We start from the raw sequence: 14297 nt of genomic DNA on the forward strand, positions 1-14297 counted from the left end.
CATTATATTATGTGTATATTATATTAAGTATATTAACATTATAGAATATATATTAAATTCTATAATTAAAAAACCCTAATGCATGTGTAGAACATATGAACACACACAGGATTTTTATATTAGAGAATACAGATATATTCCAAAAATATAAAGTAGAACCTCTTGAGTGTTTATATAAGCATGCAAGTAAGTATGCATGCATGAAGTAGTACGTCTAAAAATACGATGCATCAATGCCACACGTAAAATATGGATACCTGTAGTACAAATAGGCACCTTGTTTTGGCACAGTCCTTAATTTACACAATGCATTACCAGCAATGATTTTAACAAGTTAACAGCTTTATTTTTGTGATTTGTTTAATATTTATTTTTCAACATTAACATTTTTTGTACAACTGGAGTACATTTGTTTTTTCCTAATGAATAATTACACTATTTTACACATTGCACTTTTTAGCACAGAAGCCTGAAAGATTTTCTCATCTGTTGTCATGTCATAAGATAACTGATCTTATGTTTGACATTGATTATTTTTATTCAATTATTTAGTTTTCTTTATGATTTAAAAAAAGGTGTAGGACTATTTTTGGTTGTGAATGTCCCAAGTGAGGTACAGGATGTGGAAATTATATATTATATAAAGTTATATATTTTGATTGCATTTGTGTGTTAATAAAAATGTAGATGGTTGTTTAAAATAGGTACATAATATCGATCAACATAATCCTGAATCGCCACGTGCTGAAACTATATTGTAGAATTTTTTGAGGTATCAAAATATATATACCTGTGGAATTTATATATATACACACACACACACACACACCTCACTGGCCACTTTTATTAAGTAAACCTTGCTATTACCCCCTTTTGCCTTCAGAACTGCCTTAATTCTTCGTGGCATAGATTCAACAAGGTGTTGGAAACATTCCTCAGAGATTTTGGTCCATATTACTTTTACTTTCAGTCATTTAGCAGACGCTTTTATCCAAAGCGACTTACAAATAAGAAAAACTAAAACTAAAAGTTAACACTCTGTAAATACTCTATACACACCCATTTAAGAAAATACAGAAATTAAATAAAATTGACAAATGCATACAATAACATTTCAATAGTAAACATAAAAGGAAAAAAATTAATAAAATAAAAATAAAAAGCGATACTTATATCCTTTGCCGGTGTCCCAGCCCGGTGGAGTCGCACGGTAGAGTCGATGGTCTTTACACTCTTTGGTCTTCACACTAAGAGGGATTCACACGAGGGCTGCCGCGGCATAATAACCCCTTCCATACCCATCCAACAAATCACTGCTAGAATTCAGCTGAACCCACTTTCCCATCAATCACCAAAAATGGCCAAGCAAGTGCACACACCGACAAGACACGCGACACAGTATGAGACCAAACGCGATTTCAGCAACTCTCCATATTGACATGATGGCATCACACAGTTGCTGCAGATTTGTCGGCTGCACATCCATGATGTGAATCTCCCGTTCCACCACATCCCAAAGGTGCTCTACTGGATTGAGATCTGGTGACTGTGGAGGCCATTTGAGTAAAGTGAACTCATTGTCATGTTCAAGAAACCAGTCTGAGATGATTTGAGCTTTGTGACATGGTCCATTATCCTGCTGGAAGTAGCCATCAGAAGATGGGTACACTGCAGTCATAAAGGGATGGACGTGGTCAGCAACAATACTCAGGTAGGCTGTGGCGTTTAAACGATGCTCAATTGGTACTAAGGGGCCCAAAGTGTGCCAAGAAAATATCCCCCACACCATTACACCACCACCACCAGCCTGAACCTAGCATCTGAATGTTGCAGCAGAAATCGAGACCCCTCAGACCAGGCAACGTTTTTCCAATCTTCTATTGTCAAATTTTGGTGAGCCTGTGCGAATTGTAGCCTCCGTTTCCTGTTCTTAGCTGACAGGAGCGGCACCCGGTGTGGTCTTCTGCTGCTGTAGCCCATCTGCTTCAGGGTTCAACGTGTTGTGCATTCAGAGATGGTATTCTGCATACCTTGGTTGTAACGAGTGATTATTTGAGTTACTGTTGCCTTTCTATCATATCTAACCAGTCTGCCCATTCTCCTCTGACATCAAGAAGGCATTTTCATCCACACAACTGCCGCTCACTGGATATTTTCTCTTTTTCGGACCATTCTCTGTAAACCCTAGAGATGGTTGTGTGTGAAAATCCCAGTAGATCAGCAGTTTTTGAAATACTCAAACCAGCCCGTCTGGCACCAACAACCATTCCATGTTCAAAGTCACTTAAATCCCCTTTCTTCCTTATTCTGATGCTCGGTTTGAACTTCAGCAAGTCGTCTTCACCACATCTAGATGCCTAAATGCATTGAGTTGCTGCAATGTGATTGGCTGATTAGCAATTTGTGTTGCCAAGGAATTGAACAGGTGTACCTAATAAAGTGGCCGGTGAGTGTGTATATATACACGTGTGTGTGTGTGTGTGTCAATTCAGTTCTTCCGTACCTTGATGGCTTCAACATCTGCGGCCGACGGCCCGGTTTTCTTCTCAGTCTGAAGTGCTGCTCCTGGAGTAAACCTGAGAGCAAGACAGAACATTTGGAGTTCAGACAATGTAACCGCGTTTGCATGCTTCTGCAGCCCTTCAACCGCTGTTCCCACAATCAGAGTGTAGTATCTGGAGTATCTTATCAATGTGAATAAACTGATACGAGACAGAAAAGCCTTGAGCCAGCTCCCCTGAGAAACACTGCTGAAGTTTGACATGGACAGTTAGGTTTCAACAGCCAATTGAGTGTCAGTTTTCATTCTCTGAGCTGTCGGGTTTATAAATTCCAGTCCAGTAATTCGGGAGAGCTGTGCTTGATCAAGGAGTTTCATCTTACGTTTTGGTTTGCTTGGCAATATCCTTTGCAAGCTGAGCACCTCGTTTGCCTTTGAACATTTTTTCAGCCTCCTGCCGTTCCTACAGTGATACATCAGAGAGTTAAAGCAGACGTTCACAACAGACCACGACCCCGTTCTTCATACGTGCATTAATGAATGATCTCATCCGAACCAATTCAGTCCACATGTGCATTTAAAAACAAATTATCACTATAACATCAGATGTACTATGCCAAGTATGAAGAGCAGGGCCCAGAGTGACACTGCAGTGATAAATAAACAGAAAACAAAAATTATAAGAGATGAATCTTCCAAAAATAATCTGTCCAAAGGAAGCAGTATGCATTATCGAACAGTCAGTTGTTAATTGTTAAACAAATTAAAAGAACAAATTCAGTACAAAAATATTAATAACCACACCAATATTTAAGCCACATTGCAGAAGTGTAAAGTAAAATGTATTTGCATTGTACAATATTTAAAAAGATTAATATCCCCTTCACTGACACTGATCCACAAATGCTCTCTATTTATTCTAAATAGATAAGCATTAGACATTTTAGCAGAAAAAATCTGCTAAAAATAAAGTCCTAAACGTGAAATAAATAAACATGAACTGCTCATTAAAATTTATTTTATCCGCTGACAATATATTGTTTATTTAAAGCATTATGTAGACCACCATTCAAGTCAGGGGTCCAAACGTTTTAAAAGGTTTAAGTCTCTTCTGCTCACCAAGGCTGCATTTATTTGATCAAAATACAGTAAAAACAGTAATACTGAGAAATATTTTTATATTTAATTTCAATTTGACCATTTTCTGTGAATATATTTTAAAATGTAATTTATTTCTACGATGCAAAGCTGAATTTTCAGCATCATTACTCCAGTCTTCAGGGTCACATGATCCTTCAGAAATCATTCTGATATGCTGATTTGCTGCTCAAGTAACATTTATTTTTATTATCAATGTTGAAAGCAGTGCTGCTGCATATTTTTGTGAAAATCATGATACATTTCATTCAGGATTCTGAATTAATAGAGATGAATAAATTCGAAAGAACAGTATTTTTGATCAATTTAATGCATCTTTGTTGAATAAAAGGATTCATAGCTTTTAAATGGTAGTGTAGTAATGTAAAAAAAATAATTTACTCATACCTTCAGTTTGACCTTCTGGAAGTCCAGAACTCGGATCTGTGGAATTTTATTGATGACATATAATCTGTAATGTTTCTTGTTGGTAACTGGATTCCTGAGGAGACTATAGAACAGAAAAACAGCTCATTTTATCTGAAGTTAAAACATTAAAACACGATAGAACGTGTAAAACAGCTGTTTATTGAGCAGGTACCTGAGAAGGGTCAGTGATTTCACAGTTGCAAGAGGATCCAAATCACCCTGTTGAGAACCAGAAACAACCACTTGATCACAATTCAGCGAAACCCAACTTTAAAGCTCAAAGATCGATTGACTGATTAATGTGCATAAATGCAGATCTATGGTTGGACTCACCAGTTCTTGAATGTTGTTGCTTGTGAGAATGAGCTCCTTCAGGTTTGGCAAAGACTGTTCCAGGTTCTCTCCAATTCGACTGCAACGAGCGAGACAAAAACAGTCAAAACCATAACCTTCAAGCTTTTCAACATTGTTTCATAAGATGTGCAACAGAGGAATAAGATTAATGTGTGTTTGCAAGAAGAGTGCTGAGCAGCATGCTACGATATGATGATAAACAGTGTATAACATGTCCATATATAACCCTGGAGCACAAAACCAGTCTTAAGTCGCTGGGGTATATTTGTAGCAATAGCCAAAAATACATTGTATGGGTCAAAATGATCCCTTTTTCTTATATACCAAAAATCATTACGATATTAAATAAAATTCATGTTCCATATTTTGTAAAATTCATACGGTAAATATATCAAAACTTAATTTTTGATTAGTAATATGCATTGCTAAGAACTTAGACAACTTTAAAGGCGATTTTCTCAGTATTTGGATTTTTTTTGCACCCTCAGATTCCAGATTTTCAAATAGTTGCATCTCAGCTAAATCTTGTCCTATCATAACAAACCATACATCAATGGAAAGATTATTTATTCAGCTTTCAGATGAAGCATACATCTCAATTTGTATGACTGGTTTTGTGGTCCAGGGTCACATATGGCGATAAACGGTGTATAACATGTGCCAATATAATTAAAATCAGCCTGGTTCCCTCACCAGATGCGGTTGTTGTTCAGCAGCAGTGTTTTGAGTCTCTTCAGCAGCGGAAACCCATCCAGTTTTCTGACCTCATTATCAGACAGATCAACGGTATCAAACTGATCGAGTGTGGCGCCCAGATTCTCCAGCACAGGAATCTTATAGCCTACAAACACACCATCTGGAGTTATTCGTGCACACAACGCAGATAAATGAGTGATTAGCATACGAAGGATGGCGCTGGACTCACCGCGCAGGTCGAGCTCTCTGTCCCGCACAGGGTTGGTGTACTGCGCCGCCTGCTCGATTAACTCCGCCGTCAGCTTCACCATGTCAGCCGCTGAGAGGAACCACCTGTGAGGAATGAGTTTGAGCTGCGAGAGATGACTTTAATCAAAAGTTTATTAGGAACGTCTAGCATTCGCACACACGCTGCCGCCAAACGGAAGCGTCTGTTTTGTTCTTCTCGAGACAAACGCCACGTTTGCAAGAAAACCGCAGCGCCACCAGGCGGACTGGAGGAGGAACGCGCTCCAGCGCCAACATTATGAAGCTGTCAGACCTGCACTCCCAGAACAATCGTTTTTTCAGACAGTGCCTCCTGCTGTTTGGAAGATTACCTGATAGATTGCAACTTGCACTATTTTTCTACTATAAAATATTACGCTATGACTGAATGCATTATTATATAGAATATATTACACATAGATTTAATGCATTAAGTCTGGTTTATTTTTATTAATTGTATTTGTAAATAGAAATTGTTCAGTTACTTAAATATTTTCAGTTTTCCTAATTATTAAGGCTTTATCACATTCTTTAGTATTGAGTTAGGGGATGAACATTAACTCTATATTTACATACAATAAATTATAGTGCTCAGAGTCATTTTCTCACACCAAACTTTATTTTTGTATTCTTTTTCATGAGGTCCTACAAGTCATCGAGCTGTAAACAATACAGAGAAAAATGGTGAAAAAAAGAATTGGGCTAATAATGTATATATTACATATTAAATAACATCAAATAAAATAAATGCTTTATATTCTTGTTGGGGAGATTTTTCATTTCTCAAGCAATTCTTCTGTTAAATTCCTCAACTTCACTAAAAGAAAAGATAAATGCTGTTGTAACACAAAAATCCAACAGTTTACAAACAAAAATTGAAAACATACCTTGAGTAATAAATGGGGTCCTGGAGGAACACCTCTTCAGCCTCCTGCCAAGACAAGCCCTGCAGCTCGCAAAGGCCATGAATGATGGCCTGTACAAATAAACCAATTAATAAAATAAAACATGCACACACTGCAGAACATAAACATGCTCATGTTCAAACATGTTTTGGGCTTACCTCTGGGAGGAGACATCCACAAATGAACTCCACCTCATCATTGTAGGTCAGCTGCGTTTGGGTTTTATTAAGAACTACTTTCATGTAGTTATAAAGGATTGTCAGGGACTGCTCATTGTCAATGTAGACAGGCACTTGAAAACGGGGTTTTAGTGGAAACCACTTTGACCTTTTGCCACTGAGTATATCCTTTGGGCCATAGAAGGGAATTATATTTCATATGTAAATGCACAAGTCATTAATTACATTTGGCAAATAATAGTTAAATTGTCACTTGACTATAATTAAGTTGACCATAATCAGAGACTGGAGGAGTAATTTAAAGTGGAACCATCATTATCACCATATGTTGCTCTGCTGATTTTGATGTGAGAATTAAGTCCACTAATCTTTTTTCATTCCTGTCCCGCTCTTGAACTGCTTGGACATGTGCCGGAAGATTTGATGTGGTTCTTCTTTCCACCCTAAAAAGGGGCAGAGTCTTTCCCTCCAATACACTTCTTGCCTCTTCAATCCAGAAAGCAAATCTGCGCCCATAGCTTTCAAGCAAGACACAATCCATAATAATTGGTCACAGGTAAGAGAGATATTAAGGATGTTTTGTTACTCGTGTTCCAAGTTGTTGTATTGACACAATATCAAATTGAAATTTGATAGGTTTAAAAGATCAAAATTTAAAAAATACTGACATACCCATCAATTTGAAATCGTTCCATGAGTAGAAGGTACCACCATCGGCGGATGATAGGCATACGCATGCGCTGATTTGTGCTGCGTGTCAAGTTGATTCTTTATCGTCTATTTTCTATCTTAAAAACAATGTTATACACTATCATTTTCGTTTCTATAACATGTGAATATATCCCCTATAGCATTCTAAAACAAAACCAATCAGAGCGCCTTGTTATCACTAGTTTTATTTTGATTTCTCGAGTCTGCTATTAGCTTATAGCCCGTTGCGCTAATCTTGCCTACATTGCTAATACTCTATTCACACACATTACCATTGTTTCACTGTTACTTGCTTAAATGGCGGATTTGTGTCTACCTTTGAGTGCAGGTGAGGACACGTTGGATGCAGTTATATCTGATCAAATGTACATTATTATTATTCTTTAGCTTGGTTTGAGCAAATCATTTTTGCTTAGATGGAGCAGCAGCTACGCTAATTATGTCTCTATTTGTTTCTCTGTTTCTGATTAACATCCCGTGGCAACTAGGGATTACAGAAGCTTCAGTCTGGATCCAACCCTTAAATGATCTGAGATGACTGAACACCTGAGAAAAGATAATGCCAACCCCTCAGAGGACCTCAGAGGATGCCAAAGCTCAGACAACATACAGAATTACCTAATTTTGCCATAAATTAAATATATTAAGGTTCTGCAATATATAAATATATTGTGGAAACTTAATTTACTGTAGAGCTGCTTTGCAACGATTTGTATCGTAAAAAGCGCTATACAAATAAATTTGAACTTGAACTTGCATATCCATCTGAAAGAAAGACTGTTTAGTCTAACAGTTAACCAACATGTTTTTGTTAATACATGATGCTGGCTGTGCTTGCAACAACCATGCCCCTTTTTGAAAGAAATGTTGCTTACATTGGAGTTCATGTCCCTCAACAATCCAAGGCTTCAAAATTCTTCTCGGATAGGGCATACTTGCCCCTCCTTCACAATTATTTCACTGCCAGGGCGATTTTGGTCCAGCACATAATCAAGCTGTAATAATAATAACAACAAATATGTGTGTGTGTGTGTGTGTGTGTATAATGTTAATTTTTCACCAGTTTCTCTTGTAATGGATACCAGTCTCTCTCCCAAGGCTTTGTAGGTTTCAAAAAATGCAGAAGAGTGGTAGGTTCACAAGCTATTTTTCTGTAATTGGAACTGATGACTGAGGAGATGTGACTGATGTTATGGCTGGTGATGCAGCGGTCGTTTGTGCAGTCACAATATTTTCTGGCAGTGCTGACAGTGGTCCTTAAACCATTTAGTAGTGGCAGCGGAGGCAGGCGCATGAATCGTGGGCAGAGTCGTGGCAGAAGTTGTGGAGGCTTTAGTGTGAGGGGTTGGTGGTTAGTGTTTTTGTTTGCAGAGTGCTAAATGTTTAATAAAATCAGGTTTTCTTAAAATTGTTGATTTGCAGTAGAGGCAGTGATAATGTGGGTGACTTCTGCAGAGGCGTCCACATCTGTGTATTGTAAATTCTGAAAAACAGCAGTATAAGATTGCACTAAGTTTGTCTTACAATTTTTCACTATAATAAGATGTACACTTGCAAATATTACCTTCGTGCTGGACCGATCTATTGAAATGTGCCTGCAGATGCGTTTGCACTTTTGCCAACCGTATTGGTTGGAAAACTGAGGCATCACAAAATGGACAGTGGAAATTACTGCAGCATTTGGTGCACTGTATTAGTTCTGGCAGATGCCCCCCTTTTTGAATTGTAATATCCATCTGGGAAAAAATACACAAGTCATACGCAAATTATTTAGACAACCCAACAGAGCTCATATTGTCAATTCTACGCAGATTAAAATAAAATTGCTTAAATGCCCTAATTGAACTATGGCCTAATCCTGTCTGTGAAACCAGGTCTTTATATTTTATTCCATGGAGGAAAAAAAGAAGAAGAAAAAAAAACAGAAGTGGGAAAATAGAGAGAAATGCGAGGCATAAACTAATGAGGAAAATTACCTTTATTATTATTATTTTAATTCTGGCCCAATTCTGACCCCTGCCAGATTACTACCCCCTAGTATTGGTAGGTTTAGGGGTTAGGGTTAGGCAATCAGGTAGCGATTTCAACGAGAGGGGTAATAATTTGGCAGGGGGTCGAAAATGGGCACAACACCAGGCTTCCACGCTAAATGAACACAACGGTAGGCCTAAAACAATAAACAACTCCTACGATGCCTCACGAGTCCAGAAGAGTGCAGCACAGTCCTGCTAGTCTCAGCCAGTTTCTCCTGTTCCTCATTTAAATGTGTTGAAGTTGTATAAAATAAGCTGTCGGTGTGTAAAAGAAAGCCACAGATGGTGTGATGAACATTTACTTCATTCCTCTGCCGAAACAATCATCTCAACATCTTTCATTTCTAAATAATCTACAGCGCTGCATCTGATACTCTGACCAGATGTGGAGGGTGGCTTTGTTTTTGGAGATGTTAAGAAACGACAGGTTGATAAAGTTCAGCAGATGTTTTCAGTATGAAAGTCTGTGTATCATCAGATGAAGTAGCAAAAAAATAACTGATGAAGATGTGGTAAAAGTTTACCAAGCAGCTTTAATGTGACCTATAGGTCTAATGTAGAGAAAACTGTTGACACTAATGTCCCAAAAGAAAAGAAAAAGTTAATGAAACATTCCTGATGGAGTTTGTAAAGTATAATATATGCAGTAGGCCTGTATGTAGCCTAATTTTTGGTTTTAACACTTAAGAAAACCACCATATAATCAGCTACATTGAAAATCTTCAGAAATATGGCAACTATCCTTCCTTAGGGTGGTCAGATTTCTGATGCTTGTAATGTAAATCAGTGAGATCTTAGTATAGCATAGCAGATACTTACATAAAATACTTCCGTCACTCAACATCTCCCAATAATTTCTTAGTAAGATGATATTCAAATGCTTAGTTTTATGATCAAAGCAATAAATACAATAATGATTGAGAGATGAACAAAAAGCCTGATGATCAAATTCATCTTGAAATATTGCTAAAAGTTATTTTTAGTTTACTTCATAAATCAGTAAATCAGATTTGAAAGCAAAAAAGACGTGAAACATGAAGGTGGACGTATACAATTATAACTAAATCATAACTTTTACTTCCTAAAAATGCATCAGTCAGACGACAGAAGGCATGTAGATTTTCAACAAATCTTTGATCATTTTGACAATTAAATCTAATATGATACATAGGCTTTATAAGGTTAATATCACTTCTCTTTTGTGTTTCACAGGTTTATAATGACAAGGTTGAGTACATGATAACAGAATTTGCAGTTTAGGGTTCGATCAAACTTAAAATGATCTTTCTCTGTGAAAGACCCCAGTAATCTCACATGCATTCTCCAGGGATTCAGAGATTGCAACATAAAACAAAATTCTCAGTAAAAACTCAACTGTTTCTCATCAAATTCTTCCTTGACTGAATAATCTGAACTGCTGTCCATATTCATTCTCTGCGTGACAACAATGGATTCATTTTTTTCTTCTGAGGAATTTCAAGAGAAACATCTGACAGAAAGAAGATAGTTAGGCATGAAAAATAACTGCATAACCATCTGAACAATGTACATTTCTGGTGAATCTGTTCATCATAAAATATCAAATAACCAAATAATAACCCTCATGTCTCTCAATCTATACCCTCTGTTAGAATCTGAGAGACGCCAACCAACATTCAATGAACATTCAATGATCAATAGATCAAAACACATTGAACTCATTCAATAGATCAAAACACATTGAACTCATTCAATAGATCAAAAACACATCAGGCATATATGCATAAGACTTTACTAAGAATTCATAATCATAATCAGAGCAATCAAATGCACACATTTCATCTTTAAATAATAGCTGGGTTACACTATTAACTAAGAGTTTCCCCTCAAACTCCTAATTTGCTGCTTATTGATAGTAAAGTAGTTGTTGTAGTAGTTAGAATATGGAGTGATTTACAACATGTGCTTTATAAACAGCCAATATTCAAGCAATATGCATGCTACTAAGCAACTAGTTAAGAGTGAATGGTGTTCTCTAATCTAAAGCATTAAAATGCAATGATAATGATAATAATGAACAATAATGATCAAACAGCACAGTATCATCATAGTTCAGGGCTCATTAATAAAGCATTATGTTATGCACGCAGTTATGGATGATACTGGTTATTATCAGTCCTGTGGTGTTTTCACACAAAGTTACTCCAGAATCATTAAAGAGATTCACTGAAGCTTGAAGAGTTCAGTAACATCGCAATGAGGAACATGTGTCACGGGTTCGTCTGTGTGCGGATGGTATTAAGAGCAGCTGTGAACCTTCACTACAATGATCTGTGTGTGTGTGTGTGTGTGTGTGTGTGTTCATCAATTGCCCTTCAGGACGTTGCAGTCAAAGCATCACTGGGTCACTGCAGGTCAGATTCGGACAGTTCACCAAGATGCATTGCAAATAGTCGAGCCCAATCTAAATATTTATAAACTCTGATTTCAGAACATGGAAAAACACTGGAAAACCTCAACAAACAAATGATCATTAGCGTTCAAACGCAGACCACCAGGCACAAGAAAAAAAGAGACTTGGCCACACATTTTCATCAAGGAAAGGTTTATATTTCAGAGCTTATTCCACCTTCAAATATTTAAAACACCATTAGATACATAGTTTAAAATGTACAGTGTCATTATTCTTAATCATTCCTGTGATTTAAAAGCTTAATGTCTCTCTTAACATTGCAGTTTCATTCCAATTGTTATCTGGCATTCTCCAACGTAATCACTCTCACTGGAAATCACATGATCAGTTATGAGAACGGCTTCTCTCATATACAGCTATATCATAATTCAGAGTGATGTCTTTGAATAAAAAAGAAGCAATTTATACATGTACTGCATGTTTAAAAAACAGACAATCTTAAAAATATATCTCGTTTAAATCAAATAGCACTCTAACAGGGTTTCTTGAAATTAGGAGTATTATTTCTGTCAATAAAGGAATAGTTCACCCAAAAACGAATATTTGCTGAAAATGTAGTCAACCACAGGCCATCCAAGATGTAGATGAGTTTGTTTCTTCATCAGATTTGGAGAAATGTAGTATTACATCATTTGCTCAGCAATGGATGCTCTGCAGTGAATGGGTGCCGTCAGAATGAGAGTCCAAACAGCTGATAAAAACATCACAGTAGCAACCAGTTCATCAATTAATGTCTTTTGAAGCTAAAAGCAGCATGTTTGTAAGAAACAAATCTATCATTAAGACATTTTAGCTTTAAATCATCACTTCTGGGAAAAATACGAGTCCATAATCCATAATAACTTTGGACTGTTTTTGCTTGTAAACTGTGCACATTTCTCTCCTGATTCAGACAAGGCAACTTTTTCATTGGAGAAAGCAATAGTATGGATAGAAGACTCATATTTTAGCTGAAAGCGACGTTTTCAAGTTAAAGTGATTTAATGATCAATTTGATTTTACAAGATGTTAACTGATGGACTGGAGTGGTGTGGATTATTGTGATGTTTTTCATCAGCTGTTTGGACTCTCATTCTGACGGCACCCATTCACTGTAGATGATCCATTGCTGAGCAAATGACGTAATGCTACATTTCTCCAGATCTTTTCATGAAGAAAGAAACTCATCTTTGATGGCCTGAGAATGCGTATATTTTTTAAGCAAATTTTAATTTTTTGTGAACTATTCCCTTAATAGTCACAGTATAACTAGTTTAAAATGTACATTGGATAATACAACCACAGAAAGAGGAGGTCAGTCCTTCCGCCTCTTCTCTTGCTGTCATCCAGCCGTCATCAAACACGTCCGGCAGCAGAACTGACGGAAGAGCTTCTTCTCACATAATCGGTTCGACTTGACCATCTCGCAGAACACTTCATCCGCTGGGGAAAACAAAGAGAAAGTTCAGATCTCACTCATGTCTATTTACCAAACTCATCACAGATCTGAACGATCCAGGTGAGTGAGTTTGCATGTCATGTTCCAGAGTTTCTTACATTTGCCTCAAAGCGAGTCTATTATTCTCCTCAAACACAATCAAAAAAGGCTCCAAAAGGGTGTTTTTATAGTGATTTGATAGAAGAATCATTTTGGTTCCCCACAGAACCTTTCAGTGAACAGTTCTAAAACGAACAGTTAAACCTTTTAAAAATTTAAAAGACCCTTTTCTGCATTTGAAAGGTTCCATGGATGTTCAAGGTTCCTGTGGAACCATCAATGCCAATAAAGAGGCTTTATTTTTAAGAGTCTAGGATGAAACCCAAATGCCCTACACTTGAATCAGAAGTGCCACTGACAGCAGTGGACCATCTTCTGTCCCTCTTTCTCCTCTCTGGGTGATCTGACGGTCACCTTATGTAAGTTTGGACAGACAGAAGGTTCCAGAGGAACGAGGGGCAGTGGATCCCGTTGAAAGCATTGTTGCTGTCCTGCCAAAGCTCTGCCCCTCTCACATAACCGCCGTTTACAACAAGCCCTGTTTTTCCAGCCTTTCACTCAAGCACGACGCTCTTCTCTTTCATGTCCTCCCTGTACGTCACTCTCTTCTGAAAGCTTTTTACTCATTGTGTTCCTTTCTTCTCTCTCTAGCGTCAGCGTTTATAGCTGTGCAATAACAAACTGTGTTAGAGATGATTTGAAGTCTGAAAGCCTTGTAAACACCCGTGACGTCAACCGTATGAATTACTCCATGGGATTATAATAACAAAAAGCACCTTGCAAAACTATGAAAAAACAATAAATAAATAAACAAACAAGGTCAAATGGATGTCAGCGAATACATATGAAAGTTTTTGGCTTTAGAAACAAGCAACAAGTCTCAAAGCTGACTGTGTTGTTTGTCCAAACTTCTTTGCAACAAGATAAAACTAACCTATTATACTGTAAAGGGACAGTTCATTCAAAAGTCAAACTAACGTCATCATTTACCGTACTTACTTATATATATAATTTTTCTTCTTTCCTCAAACACAAAATCAGATGTTCAACAGAATGTCTCGGTGACTTTTTTTCCCCCCTCACACAGAATAGAGAAATTCAGAGTTTGGAATATAAGGGAAATCAATGCTATAGTTTTTAACAATTAATATTTCTTT

The 14297-nt window shown here is 37.1% G+C and overlaps 2 protein-coding genes across 5 annotated transcripts in view; both read right to left on the bottom strand.

Moving 5' to 3' along the window:
- The window catches only part of LOC306883710 (U2 small nuclear ribonucleoprotein A'-like), an 8574-nt gene extending 1357 nt beyond the window's left edge, over positions 1-7217 (bottom strand). Inside the window, exons 1-10 of the mRNA XM_079439123.1 lie at positions 7140-7217; positions 6447-6985; positions 6271-6359; positions 5346-5449; positions 5114-5261; positions 4400-4478; positions 4239-4285; positions 4046-4148; positions 2884-2963; positions 2504-2576 (exon numbers count right to left, since the gene is read on the bottom strand). Coding sequence (XP_079295249.1) covers positions 2504-2576; positions 2884-2963; positions 4046-4148; positions 4239-4285; positions 4400-4478; positions 5114-5261; positions 5346-5449; positions 6271-6359; positions 6447-6530 — 807 coding nt within the window. The 5' untranslated portion in view covers positions 6531-6985; positions 7140-7217. The remainder of the gene's footprint in view (positions 1-2503; positions 2577-2883; positions 2964-4045; positions 4149-4238; positions 4286-4399; positions 4479-5113; positions 5262-5345; positions 5450-6270; positions 6360-6446; positions 6986-7139) is intronic.
- A 4565-nt stretch (positions 7218-11782) lies between these two features.
- The window catches only part of LOC306884645 (proprotein convertase subtilisin/kexin type 6-like), a 76550-nt gene continuing 74035 nt past the window's right edge, over positions 11783-14297 (bottom strand). For 2 of the 4 annotated variants that reach the window (XM_079440705.1, XM_079440706.1), the window contains exon 21: positions 11783-13085. In XM_079440705.1, the coding sequence (XP_079296831.1) occupies positions 12985-13085 (101 nt within the window). In that variant the 3' untranslated portion in view covers positions 11783-12984. The remainder of the gene's footprint in view (positions 13086-14297) is intronic. The other 2 variants (XR_013785465.1, XR_013785466.1) reach the window with 2 other exon arrangements.

This window comes from Barbus barbus, assembly GCF_936440315.1.
Source record: "Barbus barbus genome assembly, chromosome: 2".
NCBI classification, from domain to species: Eukaryota; Metazoa; Chordata; class Actinopteri; order Cypriniformes; family Cyprinidae; genus Barbus; species Barbus barbus.